Source organism: Aquarana catesbeiana, linkage group LG01 (genome assembly GCF_042186555.1).
Source record: "Aquarana catesbeiana isolate 2022-GZ linkage group LG01, ASM4218655v1, whole genome shotgun sequence".
Taxonomy (NCBI): domain Eukaryota; kingdom Metazoa; phylum Chordata; class Amphibia; order Anura; family Ranidae; genus Aquarana; species Aquarana catesbeiana.
The window spans coordinates 613,249,316-613,275,271 of NC_133324.1; the positions used below are offsets into that span (position 1 = coordinate 613,249,316).

The 25,956-nt window shown below is 43.4% G+C and overlaps 1 protein-coding gene across 3 annotated transcripts in view; it reads right to left on the reverse strand.

The window, feature by feature from the left end:
• The window catches only part of HPSE (heparanase), a 55,315-nt gene extending 35,199 nt beyond the window's left edge, over window positions 1-20,116 (reverse strand). The window contains exons 1-4 of one of the 3 annotated variants that reach the window (XM_073599860.1): window positions 19,560-20,112; window positions 11,789-11,934; window positions 1,739-1,867; window positions 1,465-1,638 (exon numbers count right to left, since the gene is read on the reverse strand). In XM_073599860.1, coding sequence (XP_073455961.1) covers window positions 1,465-1,638; window positions 1,739-1,867; window positions 11,789-11,934; window positions 19,560-19,750 — 640 coding nt within the window. In that variant the 5' untranslated portion in view covers window positions 19,751-20,112. Of the gene's footprint in view, window positions 1-1,464; window positions 1,639-1,738; window positions 1,868-11,788; window positions 11,935-19,559 lie in introns of all 3 variants that reach the window. The other 2 variants (XM_073599870.1, XM_073599878.1) reach the window with 2 other exon arrangements.
• Between the last annotated feature and the right edge of the window lie 5,840 nt (window positions 20,117-25,956).

Below are 25,956 nucleotides of genomic sequence, written 5' to 3' on the forward strand. Positions count from 1 at the left end.
AGGGGGGTCTGTACAGATGGGAGGAAGGTCCATACTGATGGAGGAGGGTCTGTACTGAGGGAGGACTATGGGGGGAGGGGAGTACCTAATGTAAGGAGGGACTCTACTGGGGGCACCTGATGGCAGGCGACATGGCAAGTGACATACTCGGGGTTCCCACTGATTCTGCATTATGGTGAGTTGAACTATTTCATTTTATATTGTAATGTAATAATAGAAATAATGCGCTTTAATCATCCTGACACCATAGCAAGCATGGTGCCGTGATGATTGAAGCGCTAAAACCAGGTGTCTGGAGTATCTTTATCTGATTGTTAAACTCTCTGGAATACATATATGGCTATTGTGGTGTAGGATCTGGGCCTGTTGTCCCTCCCTCCATCCTTTCCTTCATCTCAGATTCGAACCACACCCCCTTTGAGCCATGCCCTTTAAGCCACACCCACTATTTAATTTAAGCCCTGCCATTTTTTTGTGGGGGGGCCCCATACAACATTCTATGGGGCCCTGCGATTTCTAGTTACGTCCCTGCTACCAATAATGACCTCTCCACCAGATAATATTGTTCTTGTTGCCCCTTTTTGGTTGTATGCTTTGAAACCACCAAGCTCCTCATTCACTCTCTTGTTATCTCTCGCCTTGACTATTGCAAGTCCCTTCTCATTGGCTTACCTCTCCATAGGCTATCCCCTCTTCAGTCTATCATGAATGCTGCTGCCAGACTTATCCACCTTACCAACCGTTCAGTGTCTGCCAACCCTCTACTCCAATCCCTACACTGGCTGCCAATCACCCAGCGAATTAAATTCAAAATACTAACCACAACAAACAAAGCCATTCACAACTCTGCCCCGAGCTACATCACTAATCTTAAATATCATCCAAATCGACCTCTCCGCTCTTCTCAAGACCTCCTGCTTTTAAGCTCTCATCTTCTCCTCCCATGCTCGTCTCCAGGATTTCTCCAGAGCCTCACATCCTCTGGAACTCGCTACCTCCATCTATCCGGCTATCCCCTACTCTTGCTACCTTCAGGCGATCCCTGAAAACTCATCTCTTCAAGAAAGCCTATCACGTCTCCAACTAATCTCCTACCACTTCCATCAGCTCATTCCCCACAGTTACAACCTTTGTACCACCTGCCTCACCCTATTAGATTGTAAGCTCTTCTGAGCAGGGCCCTCTTAATCCTCTTGTATTTTATTGTATTAGAACTGTATTGTCTCCCTTTTATATTGTAAAGCGCTGCGTAAACTGTTGGCGCTATATAAATCCTGAATAATAATAATAATAATAATAATAATAATATAAAGTCCCAAACCTGCCCCATTTTATCATTACAAATAAAGTATGTTAACCAGTGCACTGAAACATGTCTCAATGTAAAATAACAAGTAAAAGTGCTCTGCTACATATGTTTCAAGTTTACACATCATTTATCAATAAGCATTTTATTACACTTACCATTTCCTAGTTCCCATGACATATTATACTTCCTTGAAGCACAGTAATCAATGAGTAGTTTAGCATTGGAACTATTCCACTGATCATGTATATTTCTCAGTAATGCATTCAGTCCAAAAATGAGATGCAAGCCCGAGCAGTTTGCAAATCTGTACAACAGATCAATAGTTTCCTCTAAAATAAATTTAAAAAAAAAATTGGGTTTTGTGTGAACATTTTCTCATTTAGATTATTTAAAATACCAATAACGAAAGCATGGTCAATATTGTCTTACTTGTTATTGTAGAATTTTTGTATCTTTTAAGAAATTCTTCCGTAAGTATGATTTGCTCTTGGATTGGCCATTGAGCTTGAAGTTTATGTTGCACAGAAAGGGGGACTTTGTATTCATAACATTTGTTAGCTGAAAAGATAAAATCGTTTAAACATGTACTAGCTGAAAACAGAAGCATTTCTTCTATTAATTTAAGCTTCCAAACCTACAGGTTTATTTCTGTGACACCACTGGGGAGGTTTCTTTTACTTCCTGTCCCTGTGACACCTGCACATTAAATGGAAGGGCGGGGGAGAGGGGAAGAGTTGTGTCTGGTACAAAAAGGCACAGGTAGCAATGCAATTATTGTCAGACATTGTAACCCTTCCCCATTATTATAAAAATGTACTTTTGTAACTGTGTCCACATTTGAAAAAAGATTTCCATAACTCCCTGATTAAAACTATGTTTTTGGATGGAACTGGGCTTTAAAAGTAAAGTTTTATTTCTAGCAAGCACATACTTTGAGTTATTGTTGAAGTTTTTTACCCTAAAGCAGTGGTTATAAACTTATTAAATGAAGGTTGCCTCAAGGTTGACCCCAGAATGTCTATTTCACTGTCATGGGAGACTGGAAGTATTTCTAGGGCGACGGTGTGGTCCTTCACTAATACCTTTATGGCTCACTGTGGACAGAAGCTACTATCTGTATCCTGTTGTAATTTGTGGCCCTAAAGTTTGTTCGCTAGAGCTGTGATTGAAACTTAAATTTTTCTGTGTTGCACCTTTTTTGGAGCCAGTTATTTCTCATCTGTATGCTGCCATGGAGTTGGTCAGGAAAACAGAAAATTGTTATAATTTGCCTTTCCTGATTAATGGCTGTATAGCAGTGGTCATCAACCCTGTCCTCCGGGCCCACTAACAGACCAGGTTTGCATGATAACTGAAATACATCACAGGTGTTATCATTTGCTGCTCAGTGATTACAGTATTCTACTCTGCATCTCCCCAAGGTAATACATAAAACCTGGCCTGTTAGTGGACCATGAGGACAGGGTTGATGACAACTGCTGTATAGGATCCCTAATTGAACCAGTCTCAAAATTTATGGGAGAGGAGTCCTGTGAAGTAGGACTGAGTGCAGAGCATACCCACATGTAATGTGCCATGGAGTTAGTCAGAAAACAGTATATACATAGTTCAACAGCTATAGCAGAGGGAAAAGCATCTGCTCTGCAGCACACCTTAGGACATGCAATACATTGCAGTGTACTGCATAAAAAAAAAAAAAAAAAAAATAATAATAGATATAATTTTTAGTACGATTTCAAAATGAATAGGCTGCCTTAACACACTATACTGTAGCTGCAATAAAAAGGGAGGGCAGAGGCAACACACACCACTTACTATGTAAAACACAATGCAGACCCTTTCTTCCTCATTCTGTTTACAAGGCTTTACTTTTAAGTGCTCCTCTGGAGTGCCGACTCATTCAGCTCCTGAGTTTAGTCCTGGACTGTGGCTTTAATGGATCTAAAGTCTTTTTCACCTGCAGTCACTCACATCTAATTTGGGGTCTAGAGCACACCGAGCCACCTGTTGAGTGCTAGAAGACTGCATGTTGGGCACATCTTCCTAAAACAGTTTTGTAAATTCTGGCTCGTCCATATTTTTGTTAGTGTATTAAACACGGGGTATTTAAAATACTAGAGGAATATATATATTTCAACTCTAGTCAGCTGTTGAGATGAGGCATCAACCTCACAGAGGTTTTCAATGAGCCATGTGACTTTTCCCATTGTGAAGAACAGTGTGACTCGACTATTGTATTACAACTCCTTGTAAAGACGGAAGTCAAGCCTACATAACTAGTGAGCAAATCTGGCTGTTCCATTTACATGTATAATTACATACTGGAATTCAAGTCTAGATCTAAATACGCTTAGAACTGCCCTAACCCCTTTTAACACCTATACTAACTACCCTGTAGAAGAAAGATGCTTATACTTACCTATTCCCAGGGCACTCTGGTCCAGTCACATAATCAGCTTCCAGGAGCCGGTTTCAGGGGCAAGCAAGAACAGCCAACGTGGATTCCCTATAGTAAGTCTATGGGTGACATCACCGCCATGGCATTCCATCTATTGTTGCCACGCTTTCCGAAACTGGCCACTGGGAAATTCACGTGACCAGACAAGAGTGTCTTGAGAAAAGGTACATCTTCCTTTTTCAGGGTAGTTAGTATAGGTGTTAGAAGAAGAGGGTCGGGAGCCAGACTTGAATTCCAATTTAAAAAAGGGAATGTAAAGGTACAAAAAGACCAACAATACATCATTCTTTGCCCATTCTGTCATGCATTTGACTACATCCTTGCACACATTGTTTTGTAAGTTTCCTATTTCTGTTTGTCAGAAGGCTCATTTCTGTGACAATAAGTTTTGAGGTTCTGTCAAGTCCCCCTGCAAAGTACATTCAAAAAGGTTTTTGTAGAATATGCAAGTGTTGCAGACTCAGATAGATGTGTGAGGATCTGGGGGTGGGAACAGGAAGTAATGAAGTGAAACAGGTTTGCACTGGGTTTACTGCTGGCTAGAAATAAACAGATTCTTCACAAGATTAGTTTGACTTCTCATCATTGCTTCAACAAAATCTACAGTTTCCAAATGGGCATTCCCATTGTTTCCATATAGGCTAACGTCTAAACGGTTTTACCTCATTTTACGGAGGTTATTTTATGAAGGAAAAACATGTTTTAGAAGCCTCATATAAAAACTGCTGTTCTCCATCCCCTTTTTTTTCCCCTCATATAGATGGTTTGCATGGTAAGTGAGTGAGGTTTGGGAATGGCCATTGTTGGCCTTTTGAAATTGTTAGATGTTCCACCGTGCCTGGTATCAGTACTTTTGAGTCACCAACACAGGACCAGCATATTGTAAATGAGTGTCAGAATTCATTATCTTTATACTTGTTCCAGGTCAGCTACACAGATAGTAATGAAGCCAAATCATCAGCATGACAGTCAGGGAACCAGAATGTTCAAAAGGAGTGATCGATAATGACAGCTTAAATCCAGGTTTATTCGACCCACTTACCTGACACCCAGAGTGGATCCTCTTCTTGTCGGTTCAAAGTCCTTAATGATGTCAAGAATAGAGCTCACGCAACAGTGAGTGCCAGTATCTGCAGAAATTTCCTGCAAGTCCAGGCAATGATAATGATGCACCCCCAGGGGGTGAGTCCATGCTATCATGGGCTTACAGGAAGTAGGCTACATGATACTGGGCACCATTCATCCCAGAACAGAATTAGTAGCAAGATGTCAGACTCGAATTAGAGTAAAAAAGGGCAAGCAAAAAGGTATTTGGCCATTTATTTTAAAATGATTTACTGAACATTGCGTTCAGCTTTATGGGGGAAAAAAATGGTTTGCCTTATTACTTTGACACCATCTTTTTGTCTGTACTTTCCATCCCATTTTTCTTATTACGTCCCCCCCCCTCCTTTTCCTTCTGATCTTGTAGAATGGATCTAGCAGGGAGAAAATATCAAAATGTGGAACAAGTAATTTTTAAAGGGGCACTGATGTGGAAGCACTGATTTATAAAATAGGTTGTAATAGCAGGGCTGCTGTTAAAAATCACGGAGCCCCATACAGCCTACCTGACAGGACCCTCTTCCCCTGGCCGAAGGTGACTGAGGACATAGATTTATCAGTCTCTTTCTCTGTATATTCAGATGCAGAGATGAATGAATAGGAAGCGTTTCAAAAGCTTCCTGCTCATTCACAAACAGAAGCATGGAAAACACAGTTTTCCATGCTTCAGTGGCAAATGAACACAGGAGTGATTGGTACCGAAGGCTCACTGTGTCTATTCAGAAATGGAAGGGGCTAGTAAATTACATATTTACCAGCCCCTTCCCCCACTCGCCATCCTGAAACATCCCCCTGTGTGCCTGCAGCAGCTGCCAGCAGGAGAGGAGAGAAGCCGGAAGTGCTGCGGGGAAAGGGGCGCATGTGCTAGAACCAATACCCTGCAGTGCAGCTCTTCAATGCAGGCTAAAGCATGAGAGAGTTTTTCACTGTGGTAATTTTATTTTTTCACTAAAAATAATGCAATGCACTGGGCAGGTCAGATTGGAAATTGGAAGTACCTGGTCTCTGTATTACAAAAGGTACTGACACTTTGGGGTTGATTTACTAAAGGCAAATATACCGTGCACTAGCTCCAATTTGCAAAGAATACTCAATCACGTGCAAGGAACAATAAAAAAATAAATTAAAAAAAAAAACCCAGCATTTTGCTTGCATATGATTGGATAGAAATCAGTAGAGCTTCCCCTCATTTCAGAACCTCCCCTCAGATTTAGAGCAAGTGCACTTGCAGGGCCACCGCATATTTGCCTTTAGTAAATCCACCTCCCCGTGTTGTCTGTCCTTTACCTAGAATGTATGCACCCAAGTGGTTAAGCTTGTATTTCCACTCGGTGCTATTCACCAACATCTGAATGGAATGCATATCAAACAAACCATGACTCAAGCTAAAGCACTAAAAAGTTATCCGTTTTCAAATTACCTTACTCCAATTAGTACAGGGAAAAAACTGTCCAAAAGCTCTTCAAGCTGTTTTAATATTAATTTGAATTTGTATTGGGAGGGATAAAGTGTGAACTGCCATTGCAAGGCTCTTTTTGAAAAGTCTCCTGGATCTTTTGATGCCAGAAGTCAGAATCTAAAAGTATTAAAGCCACACAGCCATCTGCTTGACAGCCAGGCAACCAGTATTTTCAAAGTGAAAAGTCAGCAATGCCAGCCTACAGGTTATGCTGGAACAGAGTTCCCTTTATTGTTCAAGTCAGACTTGGGTAAAAAAAAAATAAAAAAGGGAAAGTAGTCCAGCAGTAATGGTAAATAGAAAGAGAAGCTCTGGCTGTAACACTCACCCAATCTGATGCACTGTCCACCACTATTACCAGCTCACTGAGCCAACAAAATAATTGGATCAAGAGGAGGGAAGGGGTTTAAAACCCTCTGTGGTCACTAGGAAATTAAGTGAAGGAAGTTTCTACAAGCAAGACAGACAACAGTATACACCTAACCAGGGCTGGATTTACCATTAGGTACAGTAGGCAAGTGCTTATGGGTTTGAGGCAAGACAAAAGAGCAGCTTTTCCCAGTATAGTTAGTAACTATACACCCCCCCCCCCCCCCATTATCAGTACAGATGGTCTATATATATATATATATTTTTTTTTTAATTTACAGAATTTTCAGCACTAATGAGTTACCAAAATGGTCAAATGTGCGTCTACAGTAGCCTCTCATAACCTTTTTAGCATGGGGGAACCCTTGAAACCTTCTTGGCTAATGTAACCCTTGCTAATAATTACCATTTACAGTACATTGGTGTGATGTTCACTTAGAAGAATGCTCCTTACATTTGTGGTCATTGTAAGTACCCCCCCTCAGACAGCTAAAGAGATCATTGTGGATAGTGGTTTCCCAACTGAGAGGCAGAAGTCCCTAAAGGAACCCCTAGTAACCTCCACAAAACCCTGGTTAAGAAAAGCTGGTCTACACACTCCAGAGATGGAAATCCAGTCATGCACCTGAAAGTCTCTAGACCTTCCCTAGCTCCATAGTTAGTTACATAGTTAGTCAGGTTGAAAAAAAAAAAAAGGCACAAGTCCATCTAGTTCAGGGATATGCAATTAGCGGACCTCCAGCTGTTGCAGAACTATAAGTCCCATGAGGCATAGCAAGACTCTGACAGCCACAAGCATGACATCCAGAGGCAGAGGCATGATGGGACTTGTAGTTTTGCAACAGCTGGAGGGCCGCTAATTGAATATCCCTGATCTAGTTCAACCAAAACTCCAAACTATCTATATTTGACAGTTCTGCAAAAACGTTATGTTTTGGTGCTCATTAAATGCCTATGCACGTGTTAAGGCACTCCAAGCACTTGGATCAGCCTCTTAACCTCCCTGGTGGTATGATTATGTCAGATTTTTGATGAACCGAACCCCCCCCCCGGTTCGGAGCAGAACAGGCAAAAAAATTTGTGCGAACACCATTAAAGTCTATGGGACACGAACATGAATAATTAAAAGTGCTAATTTTCAAGGCTTATATGCAAGTTATTGTCATAAAAAGTGTTTGGGGACCTGGGTCCTGCCCCAGAGGACATGTATCAATGCAAAAAAAAAAGTTTTGAAAACAGCCGGTTTTTCAGGAGCAGTGATTTTAATAATGCTTAAAGTGAAACATTAAAAGTGAAATATTCCTTTAAATTTATTTCGTACCTGGGGGGTGTCTATAGTATGCCTGCAAGTGGCGCATGTTTCCCGCGTTTACAACAGTCCCTGCACAAAATTACATTTCTAAAAGGAAAAAAAGTAATTTAAAAGTACTCGCTGCTATAATCAATTGTCGGTCCCAGTAATACACATATAAGTTCATTGATAAAAATGGCATGGGATTCCCCCACAGTCCATTACCAGGTCCTTTGGGTCTGGTATGAATATTAAGGGAAACCCCAAACCAAAAAAATATGGCATGGGGGTCCCCCCAAAAAATCCATACCAGACCCTTATCCGAGCACACAACCTGGCAGGCCGCAGGAAAAGGGGGGGGGAGAGCGTCCCCCCCCCCTCCTGAACCGTACCAGGCCACATGCCCTCAACATGGGGAGGATGTCTCCATGTTGATAGAGACAAGGGCCTCACCCCCACAACCCTTATCGGAATCTGGAAGCCCACTTTAACAGGGGGACCCCCAGATCCTGCCCCCCTCCCCCGTGTGAATTGGTAATGGGGTACAAGTACCCCTACCATTTTACAAAAAAAAAAAAAGTATCAAAAATGTTAAAAAAAACCAATAGCCGGTTTTTGACAATTCCTTTATTAATGTCTTCTTCTTTGCCCGCTTCTTCTGGTCTTCCTTCGGTTTTCTTCTTCTTCCTCCATCTTGTTCTTCCCCTGCTTCTTCCTCCGGTCTTCTCCTCCAGCATCTTCCTCCGGCTTCTTCTTCCCCACTTCGTCCTCCGGACGATCCGCCTCAATGGGGTCTCCTGCTGTGTGACGCTTCTGTTCTTGTGACAGCTCTTATATAACTGAGGATGGGGCCATCCGGTGACCCCCCACCCCCTTTGACACACAGGGACTTCCCTCGTGGTGTCAGTGGGGGGCGAGGGTCACCCGGTTACCTAACCGGGTGACCCCCGCCCCCCTCTGGTACCATGGGGAAGCCATAGGGAAGTCCCCATGCTCAGATAAGGGTCTGGTATATATGAGGGGGACCTCCACGCCATTTTTTTTTCAATTTTGGCTCGGGGTTCCCCTCAATATTCATACCAGACCCAAAGGGCCTGGTAATGGACTGTGGGGGAAATCCCATGCCGTTTTTATCAATGAACTTTTATGTTTATTGCCGGGACCGACAATTCATTATAGCCGCGAGTACTTTTAAATGACTTTTTTTCCCCCTTTAGAAATGTCATTTTGTGCAGGGACTGTTGTAAACACTCGAAACATGCGGCACTTTACAGGCATACTATAGACACCCCAGGTATGAAATTTAAAGGAATATTTCACTTTTATTGTTTCACTTTAAGCATTATTAAAATCACTGCTCCCGAAAAAACTGACGTTTTTAAAACTTTTTTTTGCATTGATACATGTCCCCTGGGGCAGGACCCAGGTCCCCAAACACTTTTTAGACAATACCATGCATATAAGCCTTTGAAAATTATCACTTTTGATTTTCCCCATAGACTTTTAATGGGTGATCCGCGGCTTTCGAATTTGCCGGGAACACCCTAAATTGTTCGCTATTCGGCGAAAGAGCGAACAGCCAATGTTCGAGTCGAACTCATGTTCGACCCGAACATAAAGCTCATCCCTAATCCCAGGTATGATAAAGTTTGGAACACGAAATCATAAATTAGAATATAATAAACAACAATAATTATACCAAATAATATAACAACATGTATTCAACAAAGCAAAAACACTGAATTTGTTCAGTTGCAGGATTGTCGCTGAATTACTTTCAGTGTTTGATGTCGCATTTCCCCACAAATCACTATCTCTCAATTCTGCAAGTGATTCTAAATTTATTATCGCTGTTTTCTAGCTGGTCTAAAACCGCTTTTGACGTAAAGAGACATTTTTTTGGTTGCCATGGACAATCTCAAGTTTCCAGGCAGAAAAAAACAAAGTATATATCCTGAAGAGCAGACGCTATTCTTTTGACATTTAAGTTAGTTGAAGCTACAGTTTGGCTTAGCTTATTATTATGTAAATTAAATGGTTTCTGTACCAGTTTAGCTGGACTGTGCAGATTTCCATCTGACCATGAGTGGTGCTGTCACCATTGGTAGATGTTGTAAATACAGTCTTGTCGGACATATTAAATACTCTTTGCTCAGAAACAATTCGGGGGGAGTGGTTCATCCACCGAGCATTCTGGGCAGGGGTATTTAAGGGACAGACACCGTGTGGAAAGTGGTTGGCGCTTCCTGGCCTCATGGCCCTCATGGCCCTCCTGGCCTGGGGAACTTCAGTTTTTTAAAGTTCTGCCTTGAGGTCGGCAGACCCAAGGCCTAGCTACTAGAAGAAGGATCAGAGTTTTAGTGGCCTGCTGGTCTGTAGGACGGTCTGTTTGCTGTCTGGCCTGCGGGAAGAAGCAAGGGATTGTAGTGACCAGGGGAGGACTCTTCAGGAGAGGACCGAGCATAAGGCTGGTATCTTGAGAAGAGCCTGGGATCTCAGTCGGAGACGCATCTGAGATCAAGCACAGCAATCAGTTCATTTAAGATGGTAAGGTCTGTGGCAGAGGCCGTGCTAAGCATCGCAGTCGGTTCATTCAGTATTGCAAGGTCTGTGGCAGAGACCGTGTTCGAGCATCTCATCGGCTGCTAGGTCGGTGAGAGAGACCTATCCGGTGGTTGTTGAATCCAGCTGTGGAAGTGCTATTCGCTGGATATAGAAATTACCTCAAACCGCAAGATCCAAGGTACCTGAATCCCTTTCACCCTCTACCTTTTCTATTGCATATCTTTGTTTCTTTAATAAAACTTGGAAAAAGGACTAAGTGTTGGAGCAGTGTTTCAATTGAGCAATTGATAAGTACCCCTATGATGACCACTGTGAAGATGGTAACGGTAAGCCCGAATAAAACTGTTAGCAGCTCCTTCGGGGGTAATTTATGGTTTGAGATATATCTATCTATCTAAAATATATATAATATAATACTACATGCAGGGCACTGGACAAAAAGGGATGTGAAATAATTTGATACAGTAGTGTAATCTGTAAGATTACAGTGCACTGTATGCGTTATGGGGTTTTCACTTTTTGAATTTGGCGCCGGGCTTCATCCCCGTGCGCCGCGACGCTCACATGGAACGGAGCCCGGCACTGTGATAGACCGAGCGGAGGAGACAGCCCGCACACATAGGGAGAGGATCGCAGGATTCAGGGGACAAGGTAAGCAACTTTGCCTGGATCCTGCAATGCAATCCCGAGTGTGGCTCGGGGTTACCACCAGGGATGATAACGTGGGACAGGTGCAATTCTTTATACTGCATATTTACACTGGGTGCCATTTAAAATTGATCTCTGGTTCACGTAGGGTGACATATACTGTGCATGCATAGGTGTGAATAAAGCTTTAAAGATACACCCATCTTTGTTTTTTGTTTTCTTTTTTTAATGTGAATTTTTTTCCCCTTTTTGTAAAGGATTGCTGCATCGTATGCTATATATTAAAAAATAATTTTATTCTGTAGTATTCTGTTATAATAGTTGTCTGCATATCTGATAAAACATAATCCACATAGTGAGTCTATGATTTGTGTCTGAACTGACATATTTGACAACAGAAACACAACCATGTAACCTTAGGGCCAGTTCACATCTGAGTGGTGCATTGCATTTTGGGCACGTTTTAGGGGTGTTACCACTGAATGCTTGTTTAGATGAAAGATCAAAAATGCAGCGTGCAGGACTTTTTTGTACAATAAAACAAAACACAAGGAAAAAAAAGGGGGGGGGGGGTTACTAGGTCACCTTGGTTTGTTGATTTTTCCCAGAAAATTATTTTCTCCTCTGAAGCATTTTTTTCTGGTTCGAAGAACAGGAAATCTGATTTAGTTCCTCCAAATCTCAAAAAGGCAGGTGATAAGCCTCTTGTCAAAGTGATAAGCTTTTGAGAACTAGGAGAAAATTATACATATTTTAAAATTCTTAGTGGCATGAAAATATACACACGCATGTATTTCTGAATTTGCAAAGGTAGCAAAATTAAAGAAAATCTATCACCATAAAATGTTTTATCTTACAGTTCTATCCCCTATAGGACAAAGCACTACAATACTTTCTAACTCTAGTTATGACCCGTTACCCTCTCCTTCTGTTGCGGCCACTCTGACAACAGCTTTGAAGGAGACAGTTGATTTAAGGCTGCAGCTTGTCTTGGCTGTGAGCACTTTACTGAGACAAGCAAAACCAAGAGCACTGATTGTTCATTCAGGAAAGATCACTCAGCTCTGTGTGTACATATACACAGCTCCGGCAAATGGATTACACAGCCTTGCAGTGCTGTGTGAACCTTACATTTTATGAAAGACCAATCAGCGCAATCAGAGTCTGTTAAGTTTATGATACAGCCCCGCAGCACTGATTGTTCATTTATTAAAACGAAAGTTGAATATCCAACCATGCTGCTACATGCACTTGGTGGCCCTCCAAAGGGTTGAATAAAAGTTCAAGTGACTCAGTTTTTATTTCCCCTGTACCATACACCTATGACATTTTTAACCTGCTGGTAGATCTGATATTTCTTTTCCTTTTAGAGTGTATTCACACTGTAAAACACACTGTGCTGCAGCACATGGAAATTTAGTGTGGGCTACTTTTTTTTCCCAGCTCACTGCAAAGACAAAAGCAAAAAAAAAAAAAAAAAAAAAAAAAAAAGTGACAAAATCCAATCAGGGCCGGATTTAGACTTGGGGGGGCAATACGGTACAGGCAGACATTTACTGTAGAGCAGGAAGAAAAATCGATCAATTATGAGTGCGCTCACCAGCACCCTCGCAGTTTGAGAGCTACGAGCCATCTCAAGCAATGGAAGGCGGTATTTGTTTTTGTTTTTTTAACAAAGTTTATTTTTAAACAAAACAAAGGAAGAAAAAAAAAAAAAGGGAGTGGTACATTCGACAATCCACATAGGCAGCATAAATAAGCAGAAACAAAGCAGAAGCCGTAGTCAAGGTTAGTTATATATGCATTACACATTGAGCAAACTGCACAAAAGGTCACATAGGAAAGGATGGGCATAGTCCAATACATGCAAGTAAGGCTATGGATAGGGACCAAGAAAGGTTTGGACATAATTGAGAGGAATCAACGTCTTTAATTAAGTCAGTGTTTACTCTGTTCCATAAGAAGTAATCACTTTAGCCAAATCCTGTGTTACTCCGGTCTGGATTCCAAACCCTACTCCAGAGTCAGCTGCCTCTCACGAATCCCCTACGCCCATATCTTATCAAAATTTTTGGGGCAGTTGCGTCCCATATAGTTAAGTTTATTCACCAAGGTTCTCCATTGCTGTACCGGAGGGAAGGGGTCTCGTTCCATTTTAGGAGGCCTGCTTTCCTAGCATAAAAGGCTGTGTAAAATACAAACAGTTTTTTAGTTTGGGGGCCTCCAGTGCGTCAACAATACCCAGTATCAATAGTATCAAGTCACATGGGACTCGTAATTTGCCTATGGAATTGACATAGCTAACCACCCCTTTCCAATAAGCTTGCAGTTGGTGACAGGACCAAATAACATGAAAGAAGGAGCCCACCTCTGAGGTGCATTTAGGGCAGATCGAACTCCTGGCAGGGTATATTCTGGCTAATCGCTCCAGGGAGTAGTATGCCCGGTGTATAAATTTAAGCTGGGTGAATCTATCTCTCGCAGAGATCATGAGGGGAAGGTATTGCTGGATATGCTCTTCCCAATCATCATCAGCGAGCGTAGGTATGTCCGCCTGCCACACTGAAAACAGCCGGGAGACCCTAGAGGTGTCCAGTCCGGTGAAGTCAGAATAGAGAGCTGATAGAGGTTTGAGGTCATCTGCCAGACCCAACATGCGTTCAATACCGTTAACCTCCAATACTATAGAATGGGGAAATTGGGTCCGATAGGCATGACGAAGCTGTAGGTATCTAAAGAACATGTGGTTAGGCATGTTGCGTTCTCATTTTAGAGTGTCAAACGTTCGTAAACCATCCGGAGTGACAATATCTGCCAGCGTTTTAATGCCATATCGAGCCCATAGCACAGGGTCCGGGATGGACCAGAAATGTGGCAGTCTCAGGTTCCCCCATAGTGTAGTGTTTGGGGACCAGCTATTGGATTTCTCCACCTTGACCCATACCGTCTCCCAGACTCGAAGTGTAACACGCATCAAGGGTGTAATATTAGGGTTGGATCGGGGTCCCCTATGTATCAATTTTTTTGGAGTTCAGAGTAGGAGTCAATCAATGCCACCTTCAACGTGGCTGCGGGATTGACCGGCTCCTTGGACAACCACCATCTGACTAACCAGGATCGCTGCCCAATAGTATTTGACAAAAAAGGGCAATGCCAGATCTCCCAAAGTAACCGGCAGCTGCAGAGTAGTTTTTGCTATTCTGGGGATGCCACCATTCCACACAAAAAGCAGAGAAGAAGGCTGTCTAGTTTTTAGGAAAAACGTGTGCAGGATGTAAACCGGGGTTTGTCTGAAAAGGTAAACAAATTTGGGTAGCATCGACATTTTAACAAGATTAACACTACCAACTGGGGTGAGGGGCAATGTTTTCCAGGCGGTACATCGTTGAATCGGGAGGGAAAGCACCGGATAAATTGTGAAATCTCTCTATGTATAACACCCAAATATTTGAACTGTGAGACCCTTTGCAATGGAGTATCTATTGGCAGCATGGCGTCCGGGGAGTGTAGTGCAAAGAGGACAGACTTTTCCAAATTGACATATATGCCTGAGTACCTACCAAAGGTGTTAATAAGCGAGAGGGCCTCCCTCAGTGAGGATGTAGTATTGCTAAGCTACAGAAGGGTATCATCAGCATAGAGGGATGTTGTTTCTTCTACAGGGCCTATTTAAATACAACAAACCGCCGGTGAGGAGTGCAGAAGGATCGCCATCGGTTCCATAGCTAGCGTAAAAAGCTCTGGGAAGAGCGGGTACCCTTGGAGACAGAAGAGAGGTGAGAGGATCGAGCCAGTGCGTACTTTATAAAAACCCAAGAATCGCGCTAATGTGTAGGTAAAACCATAAATTGACATATAAAACTAAGTGAGTAGATTAATAATAACTAGAAAAATTAAATTGAAAACAAAATTGAATGGGTATAGGGTGCAATCATAAAATATAAGTCTCTGTGAATAATGACAAATATCATCCACCCATGCAAAACAAAATAAAGTACAAAAAACGTCCACAAAAGACGATCTTCATCCACTGTGTGACATAAAGATGTGATCCACCACCAGTATAGAAGGGGTTACTTCTTACCAAACAAACATAATCCCCCACTACAGAGGATCATGAAAACCATAACAGCTGTGACTCTGGAACTATCACCCGTGTTGATCTGCCGCTGGGTCCTTGGATCATCGCCTTGTATGGACCGGCTCATAGGAAATGCATAGCATGTAACAAAAGATATGGAAGCTCCAATAGTGTAAAACCTTTTAAAATTTATTTCGTAGGATAGATAAAAACACACTTACAGAAGTCGTATGGTAAGATAAGCCTTAAGTCCGTAGTGCAGGCCGAACACGCTTGGACAGACCTGTCCTACTGGAATGGGAGCAGTGACTGGAGGTGACGTCAGCGCGTCATCCTGCTCCACCCTACGCGTTTCGTAATAAAATTATGTCATCCAGGGGCACGGGCGGCGCGCTGCGTCACCTCCCTAAATACAACAAGATCGTAACCAAGCCTCGCATTGAGCCGCAGTCCACCAATCGACTTCCGCAATAATTAGTATGGACCACAAGAACAAAACGGATGGCATTAAAATGGAATTGAATATTAATATTAAACAAAGCAAAAATATAGCATTAATGAAGTATGATTCAAACGTCAACAATCCATATAAATGAAGTAAAGCACTAATGTGAACACATCTGCTAGGATTAAACCGAGGAAATGAATAATCCCTGCACAGATGATCCACATAAAGAATGGATAGACTAACATATAGTGGACCAATGAAACACAGATGAAAAGTGGGATATTGGTCAACAGATAGCGAATATTGATGTCCGTCTTATCCGCAATCTGCAACAAAACGGTACCTGATATGTTGGGAAATATCACAACTCCATCCACAAAGGATATGTTGTCTATCCCAACTACGGGTACAGAAACAAAACCGTTGTAGTAATTTAGTGTAAGTAAACTGTAATTATTTGAGCGTTTATTTACCCTCAATTACTACAATGGTTTTGTTTCTGTACCCGTAGTTGGGATAGACAACATATCCTTTGTGGATGGAGTTATTCATTTTTTTTGTACTTTTATTTGTACTTTGTTTTGGACGGGTGGATGATATTTGTCATTATTCACAGAGACTTATATTTTATGATTGCACCCTATACCCATTCAATTTTGTTTTCAATTTGAACTTTTCTAGTGATTATTAATCTACTCACTTCGTTTTATATGTCAATTTATGGTTTTACCTATACATTAGCGCGATTCTTGGGTTTTTATAATTTATTACTATATGGGTGTCATATAATTAGAATTGCTGCTTTTCACATTTATCTAGTTTATAAATATGAGTTATTTATGCACACACACACCTTAGTGAAGTTTTTTTCCCCAGTGCGTACTTTAGCCTGTGGGGACTTATACAGGGCCTTCACCCAAGAGATACATTTTGGGCCAAAGCGGAGCAGGACCTCCCACAGGTAAATCCACTCTATCGAATAAAATGCTTTTTCGGCATCTAGGGAGGCCACTGCGTCGGACTGGGTGAGATGGTTTCTAGCACCCAGGACTGTGTACAACCTCCGGAGGCATAGATCCGTGCTCTTGACCGGCATAAATCCAGTTTGATCTTTGTGTACCAGGGTGTGGATGACCTCATTCAGTCTCCTAGCTAGGATCCCAGTAAGAATCTTCATCGTTGAGCAAGGAAATAGGGCGGTAGGAAGCACACAGCTCTGGGTCTTTACCCGGTTTCAGTATGACCACTATGACTGCGTCAGCCATAGAAGCTGGGAGGGTCCCTTCTTTTAAAGTCTTAACCATCATCTCATGTAATTTAGGTGTCAGCTGCTCTCCGTATTGTTTGTAGAATTCCGGAGGGATGCCATCCACTCCCGGAGTCTTTTCTGCCTGCAGTTCACCCAGAGCTTGTTGAACCTCTTCCAGAGTAATTGTATTATCAAGAAGCTCACGAGCCGCGACGGTAAGAGTGGGAAAAGTGACCTGGTCAAAGAAGGAGTTCAGTCCCCCCCCCAGAGTAGTCTATCTTAGAGGAGTATAGGCCACTATATTAGGAAGCAAAGCGGGCATTGATGGCCATTAGGTCAACCACAGAGACACCGTTGGCGTTACGTATACGAGCAAAGGAGGATATTGGTTGCTGCTCTTTAGCCAACCAGGTCAAGAGCTGTCTGTTTTTTTCCCCCCTGTTCAAAAATGCACTGCGACTGCGCCAATTGTTGTTTCTTGGCTTTTGTCAAAGCATCACTTCCCGGTATGCGGCTTGCATATCAAGGTAAGTGGTCATTTTTTTGGATAGTACATATTGGGATTCCAGAGTCTGTGCTTTAGCCTCAGTCTCTTCAATGGTGATAGCAGCATTTTTTCGGGCCTAACATAGGCCTTAAAGGCGTCCCAGGTATTGTTCATGGAAGTAGACCCTATGTTTGTCAACCACAATTCGTTTATTTATCTGGAGATCTCAACCTCTATTGTGACATCTGAGATCCAGTGACCTCAGTCTCTCCAATGGGGGTGTCCTGGTTTGGAAACTACAAAGCACAGGAGTGTGGTCTGATATACCCCTCGGGAGTATATTAACCTCATGGACACAGGAGAGCAATCCACCACTGACATAGATCAGATCTATTTGTGACATAGCACGGTAGGACGTGGAGTGGCAGGTATAGACACTGTCCGTCGGATGCCTCCACCACCAGACATCGGTCAGGCTGTAAAGGGACGCCCACTGGAGACAGGAGAGTCCACACCAACCCCCTGAGACAGCCTATCCAGGGACGGTTTTTGGAGTCATATTGAAATTGCCAGCGATAATAAGATTATCAGTAGGGTATACAGAAAGAAGAGATATCAGGTATTTTAGGAGAGCAATTGTAGCAGGCGGCGGTATATACACACATACACACCAAGGATTACCATTTCAAAGGGTATCAATAACCACATGTAGCAACACGTACCTACCCTCCGGGTCAACCTTAACATCCAGCAGTTCATAGGTTGTATTGTAAATCCTGTAATAATCGGATAAAATGATCAGGTAGGAGCGGAGCTCCGATCACACGCGTCCGCTTGACCACGCCCCTATGAAGACAGTATTTGTAGTTCATTCACAGAACTCTGAATGAATAACGTGGCTGTGTGGTTGAACGGCCACGCTGTTTTCAAATTGTGACAGTGGGTGCAGGGAGAGGATCCCCTGCCTGCTGTCACACTGGGGGGGGGGGGGGGAATTGAAATCTGTGGTGCCGGAGGAGGTTTCTGAACATTTTACACCCTTAATACACATTTGTTCTAAAAGAATTATATTAGGTTTCCCGAAGAGGACACATGTTTGTTTTCTATTCACTGTAAGAATACACGTTATGAAGGTAATTGGAACTGGTAAGGCATACATCACACAATATTGACAAAAAGTTTTTCTTCCTGCATCTGCAAAATCTTTAACTAATCAAACTGTATCATCTTGAGGACGCTGCTCCTGATAGCCAGTAGGCACAGAACACCTTCAATGGGTCATCCTGGTTCTCAGATAATGATTTATCAGTGCCAATTTGCTTAACGGCCCTTTATCCAAACAACTAGTGACCATCATGCTCAAATATATTCTAAGAGCTACATGTACACCTGGAAAAGGTATCAGCAAGACATACAGTAATAAACTGCCTGCTGAGATGGAGTGAGACATGAGCAGAGCTTTGCACAGGGTGCAAAATTGAACAATTTCCTCAACGGACATACCTCTGAAGTTAAGGAAAAATTTTTTTTTTTTTTTCTATAAAGGAAGTCTCAGGCCCCTTACAAATCTGACTCTGAATCTAGTACATAATCCAGGAATCAATATTTTAAAACGCAGTAGGGGTTATTTACTAAAGGCAAATCCACTTTGCACTACAAGTGCACTTAGAAGTGCAGTCGCTGTAGAACCAAGGGGGACATGCAAGGAAAATAAAAAAAAGAAATAGCATTTTAGCTTGCACGATTGGATGGTAAAATCAACAGAGCTTCCTCTCATTTCAGATCTACCCCTCAGATTTACAGCGACTGCTTTTCCAAGTGCACTTGTAGTGCAAAGTAGATTTGCCTTTCGTAAATAACCCCCATTGCTTCACTGATTAAATGGTACATTTGGAATGCAATGGAGCATATGTAATGCAGAGAATTAACACTTTTACAGTACATTTGAAGATACAGAGAACCAGTAACATATCTAGGAATAAGGATTTTCAGAGGCAACTCACCAGCACCTGGTATTGTCCTTGGAAATCCATTATCAGTCAAATAGGCAACTTTGTCAAGGCATCATAAGAACAGTAGAAGGCTACTCACCCAAGGAAAGCAATGTATTTTGGCTCAGAAGCAAGGCTTGCATCAATAGTTACTGAGAGAAATCTCGGGTTTAAAGGGAGTCTCCCACTAGATTTAAGCTGTAGTTCAAGCTTCGCAGTATTCTCTGGAAAGTCACATCTGGTGTAGAATACAGTACCAGCCAGGATGACAATGCAGAAAATGAAATGCATTAGTCTTTGTGTGTAGCACTTTCCTTAGATTTAATGGAAGCTTCCCAAAGCAGATATGAACGGCAGCCAGCTAACAAGAAAAATATCTCTTCTCCTCTCTAGGACATTTCACCACAGAGGAAACAGTCTTTAAAGAACCACACTCTTCTCTAAGCTTGAGGCTGCAGATGTTCTGACTCTGCTGTCTAATCTAGTGAAAGGTCAGGTTTAACTTCCTTCTAATATTCTTCACAAACAAGATCAACGGTGCTGAAAAAAAGCCAGATTTTTCATAGACAAAACCTAAAGAGGAAAAAGACTAGAAAAAGCTGTGTGTGTGTGTGTGTGTGTGTGTTGTATGTGTTGCACGCACACCCAGAACCAGAGTTGGCCACATGACCATGAGCAGGTGAAGGGAGGAGGCTCACATAAATGTTGTCTGCCCCACCCTGTATAGTACAGGCTGCACAAAACTAGGAGAGCCAGCTGAAAGACAGGACTTTGTACTTATATCACAGCTCTCAATTGTGCTTTATTTTTAAGGACTGTTTCTCTTTTTGGAAACAGAATTGCTCTATTCGCCTCTTTCTTGCTTTAAGCCCCATACACTCTATTGGATTTTCTGCAGATGTTTGCTTCAGATTTACCAAAACCATATAATATGAGGTCAAATCTTAAGATTTTCAATTTGTATGCAATCAGGCGGGCCCTTGCACAACATGGTTTTGGTAAATTTGAAGACAAAAGTCTTCAGAAAATCTAATAGTGTGTATGGGGTCAGACCCCATATACACTATACAACTTTTTGTCTGATTTCCTTTAGATTTACCAAAACCATGTAGTGCAAGGGCCCGCCTGATTGCATACAAATTGAAACTCTTAAGGCTTGACCTCATATTATATGGTTTTGGTAAATCTGACAGAAAAAATCTACAGAAAATCGTATAGTGCAGTGGTCATCAACCCTGTCCTCAGGGCCCACTAAGGCTGGATTCACACCTATGCAGTTTTAGTGCTTTTTGCATTTTGCAGATTTGCACTACAGTCCATTTAACATTGTTTCCTATGGAACACGTTCTGTAGTGCAAATCTGCAAAATGCAAAAAGCACTAAAAATGCCTAGGTGTGAATCAGGCCTAAGGCCCCATTCACACTAGCGCGTTTTTTGATGCATTTTGCATTTTGCAGAAATGCACGGGAATTTTTTAACATGGGTTCCTATGGAACATGTTCACATCAATGCTTTTTTGTATCTCCGCGTTTTTGGAAAGGGTCGGGGACTTTTTCTCATGCAAAATGCAGCGTTTTGCATGTAATGGTTTTCAATGGACAAGCATCAAAAACGCAAGTGCACCTTTTTTGCAGCGTTTTTGATGCGTTTTTGCAGCGTTTTTGCCGTTTTTTTTTTTTTTTTTTTATTTTTTATTTTTTTTTTTTTTGTAATTTTTTTGTAAGACTGTAAAAAAAAATGAAAAAAAAAAAAAAAAACGCAAAACGCAAATCGCGGCAAAATCGCGGCAAAAACGCGGCTCAAAAACGCGGCAAGCATGAAAAAAAAACCTCCAAAAACGCTCAAAAGCAACATGCATAGGTGTGAATCGAGCCTAACAGGCCAGGTTTGCAAGATAACTGAAATACATCACAGGTGATATAATTTGCTGCTCAGTGATTGCAGTATTCTAGTCTGCATCTCCCCAAGGTAATACATAAAACCTGTCCTGTTAGTGGGTCCTGAGGACAGGGTTCATGACCACTGGTATAGTGTGTATCCAGATTTAGTTGTCCCTATTTTGGTCAGACGTGTAGACCTTAATTGAAATAAAAATTGCCCTATCCAACTACTAGAGGTATTAGGCGATATTCACACAGCAGTGGTCATCAGCAAGAATCAGTTCGTTCTTGCCAACAGCATAGTTGCCAACATTGTAAAAAAAAAATGTGGGACACTTTTGTGGCTGTAGGCGGAGCTGTCCAATAATTAGGGGGTGGGGCATTCGTCAGCAGGCGTGGCCTAGCAAAAACAGACAAGTGTGGCGCGCGAAGCGCGCCGCGACAAAAAATGGGCGTGGTTTACGTGAAATTGTGGGCGTGGCTTAAATGGGCGTGGCTCTAGAGGGTGTGGTTAGAGTCTGAAATGAATGAGGGATGGAGAGGGGGAGAGAGGGGGAGAGAGGTGGAGAGAGGGGGAGAGAGAGGGAAATGACGGGACAGCAGCCCCAGATCCTACACAATAAAAATATGTGTATTCTAGAAAGTTTAACAATCAGCAGATAAAGATACTCCAAACACCTGGTGTTAGCACTTCAATCATCCCGGCACCATGGTTGTTATGGTGTCAGGATGATTGAAGCGCATTATTTCTATTATTATATTGTAATATAAAATGAAATCATTCAACTCACCATAATGCAGAATCAGTGGGATCCCTGAGCGTGTCACTAGCCACGTCGCCTGCCACCAGCCGTCCGCCCTTGCTTCAGATGTCCGAGCAGAGTCCGTCCTTGCATCAGATGTCCCCAGCGGAGCCCCCCCTCACACCAGGAGTCCCCGGCAGAGCCCCCCCTCACATCAGGAGTCCCCGGCGGAGCCCCCCCTCACATCAGGAGTCCCCGGCGGAGCCCCCCCTCACATCAGGAGTCCCCGGCGGAGCCCCCCCCTCACATCAGGAGTCCCCGGTGGAGCTCCGCCTCACAATCAGGAGTCCCCCCTTACATCAGGAGTCCCCGGCGGAGCTCCCCCTCACATTAGGAGTCCCCTGTGCCCCCCCTCACATCAGGTGTCCCCAGTGCCCCCCCCTCACATCAGGTGTCCCCAGTGCCCCCCCACTCACATCAGGTGTCCCCAGTGCCCCCCCTCACATCAGGTGTCCCCAGTGCCCCCCCACTCACATCAGGTGTCCCCAGTGCCCCCCCCCACTCACATCAGGTGTCCCACAGCGGTGCGCACGCTCCCCCCCTCCCACCTCAGAGGTGTGTCCGCAGCATGGCTAGAACCCCCGCCCCTTTCAATATCAGACTGGCAGCAGGGCGGGGGGTAGGCGGGCTGAGGCGGAGTGGGGCGGGCCGAGGCGGAGCGGGGCAGGGGGTGGGCGGCGACGCAGAAGCTTCGTCTAGCCCCCCCCAGCCGTCTTCCTGAACTTCCACAAAATGGCGGCCAGCGGAGACAATGTCTCCGCCGGCCGCCGACCTCTAGCGGCGGCGGCGGTTTCGAAAACGGGAACCGGATTTTTCGGGACATTTCCCGGGACACCACAAATCCGGGAATGAAGTCCAAGTCCCGGGAATGTCCCGGGAAATCCGGGACAGTTGGCAGCTATGCAACAGAACTAAGGGCTACCTACACAGGCTCTGTGGGGGTTATTTGCTGAAACTGGAGCTTGCAAAATCTGGTGCATCACTGCATAGAAACTAATCAGCTTCCAGGTATTATTGTCAAAGCTTAATTGAACAAGCTGAAGTTAGAAACTGATTTGTTACCCATCTGCACCAGATTTTGCATGCTCCAGTTTAAGTAAATCACCCGTGTGTACCAGCAACTGCTATCAGATTTGTACTCTGCACAAATCAATGGCCACTGTGTTGTAAATTACACAGGGGTCCATTCACCAAGAGATAAGTACCGCATGGAATTTTGTGTTAAAACAACGTATGCAGTATTTATCTCAGGAGCAGGCAATTCAATGTGTTAAATAACACATTTGTTACTTTTTTTTTCTAAATATTTGCAGTATTTAACACATTTGTTTATAACTTATTTTACCAGCCGCAGCAGGAAGTAAAACATTTAGCACTGAAATTCCTACCACTGCTAAATGTGACAGTTCCAGCTCAGATGCTGAAATCTGTGTTTAACCACGTCAATACCGAGCACATTTACCCCCTTCCTGCCCAGGCCAATAGTTAGCTTTCACCTAGTGTAGCTCAACCCCTGGATGGGCCGTTGATTCACAATGATAATGACACCAATAATGATAATGATCAGGGTTCTTTCTCACTAGCGGAGAGGCCACCAGTACACTAGAGCAGTTGTCATTAACCCTGTCCTCAGGGCCCACTAACAGGCCAGGTTTGCAAGATAACTGAAATACATCTACAGGTGATATCATTTGCTGCTCAGTGATTGCAGTATTCTAGTCTGCATCTCCCCAAGATAATACATAAAACCTGGCCTGTTAGTGGGCCCTGAGGACAGGGTTGATGACCACTGCACTAGAGCACCAATTCCAAGCACACTGATACAAGAAAGCCATCTAGGATCTAGGATAGGGTTGCACTTGCCACCTCATCCCTTTAAACCCGAACACATATGAATTACACAGGTTCTGAGGCTAATTTAATGCAGATAAGGCACCAAGTGAGTTTAATTACCACCTTAATCACCCACAGAACCTGTGTAATTCATATGTGTTCAGGTTTAAAGGGATGAGCTGGCAACGCTAATCTAGGATGGAGGCTGGCAACCCATGGACCGCTGATACCTCCTCTATAAGGATGAGCTCAGGTGTGTTCCTTATCTGCATGTGCAGAGCCCACCAGGAAGTCGGCAATGCACAGCGCTAATCACAAGCAGTGAGACATTTCCCGATCTCTGCAGCCGTGCATTGGGACAATGTCTCACTGCTTGTGATTAGCGCTGTGCAGTGCCGACTTCTTGGCGGGCTCTGTACGTGCAGTTTGCGAACACGTCTGAGCTCATCCTTACTCCTCTATAGCTTTGGTTGCTACAACTGGTAGCAGGATCCTCAGCAGCTTCTGGTCAGTGTCACTGGGCATAATAGGGCGCAATAGCATCTGTATGGACAAAATAGCATCTATATTTGCAAAAATAGCACCTATTAGGTTGTTTTCACACTGGTACAGGTGAAGCGCAGTGTACCCGCAGCTTTCTTGCTGGTTAGCTGCACTTAGCCATATCTACTATATCCTCTGGGTTTGGTGCATTTTCTGAATGCACAGAACAAAGGAGTTTTCGTGCGATTTCAGAAAGCACACTAAACCTGGAGGATATAATAGAAATCTAAGACAAAGCACAGCTAACCTGCAGGAAAACCTTAGGTGCATCAGTGTGAAAGCAGCCTTTTAGGGGGCTCATAATACATTTGCATTTTGGGGTGAAAAAACTCCAACAGCCATGTTTTTACCACCACTCCACCAGTACCGGGTCTAGGGTCCCGTTGAGCTTACCGTCAGACAATGTAGGCACCAGTGACTTGAGTACTTTTCCAATGCTTTAATGGGAGATAACTGGAAGAAGTAGCAGGAAAGGGGTAGAAGAAGAGTTGCAGGGAAGTTCAAATACCTTTTCTTGGCGTAGCATTAAGGAATTAAAATTTTTAGGATGGATGTATCCTCAGCTTAGGATTAAATCTTTGCCCGCCCGGATAGGTCTCTCTCACTAACCTAGCAGCTGGAAAGCAGCACGAACAAAAAGTCTCTGCCACAGACTTGGGTGAAACAAAACTGTACAATCCTCTGCCACAGGATGTAGTGGTTTTCGATGAACAGCAAACACAGTACCAGAACCTTTAAGCCGACCCGGCAGTACTTGTGGGGTAGATGAGTTTAGGATGCGTCCTCCAATCGAGTCACCAGGCCATTCTTGAGACCAGCCTTGCATGGTCCCTTCCAAGATGGGTCCTCCCCTGGATCTTCCCGATTGTCCGGCTTCTTCCCACAGGACAGACAGCACAGGACCATCCCAGCAAGAGCAGGCCCCAGACAGACTTCTGGGTCCACCTGCTCGGTTGCTGCAGCGCAACCCTCCCGGCCGGAGGGCCGCGAGGTAGAACTCACTAACACATGCCTCTAGGCCAGGAGGGCCACGAGGTAAAAGCCTCCTGAAACATGGCGTCTGTCCCATAAATACCCTCTCCCAGAATGCAACTCGGAGGACCACCTCCGTCGAGTTCTCTCCGGGACAGAAGAGCACTCATACACTTCAGCTTGTTGCTTTCCAACACTGACCTATGATGACAACGACACCCACAGGCACAATGTGGAACTGCACGCAACACAGCCAAGCTGGAACAGAGGCTAATCTAAAACTAGATTGAATCCGAACCATGTACAGAACAGATGACGAACTAAATTTACCTATAAGCGGTACATTGAAAAATCTAATAGCACTACAGACAGAATACTCCTGATCTGTGAATTTGAAATCTGCATTAATTACTACTGACCTATGAACCCTGCAATACTGATTCCTGTGGTTTGTAGCAAGAGAAA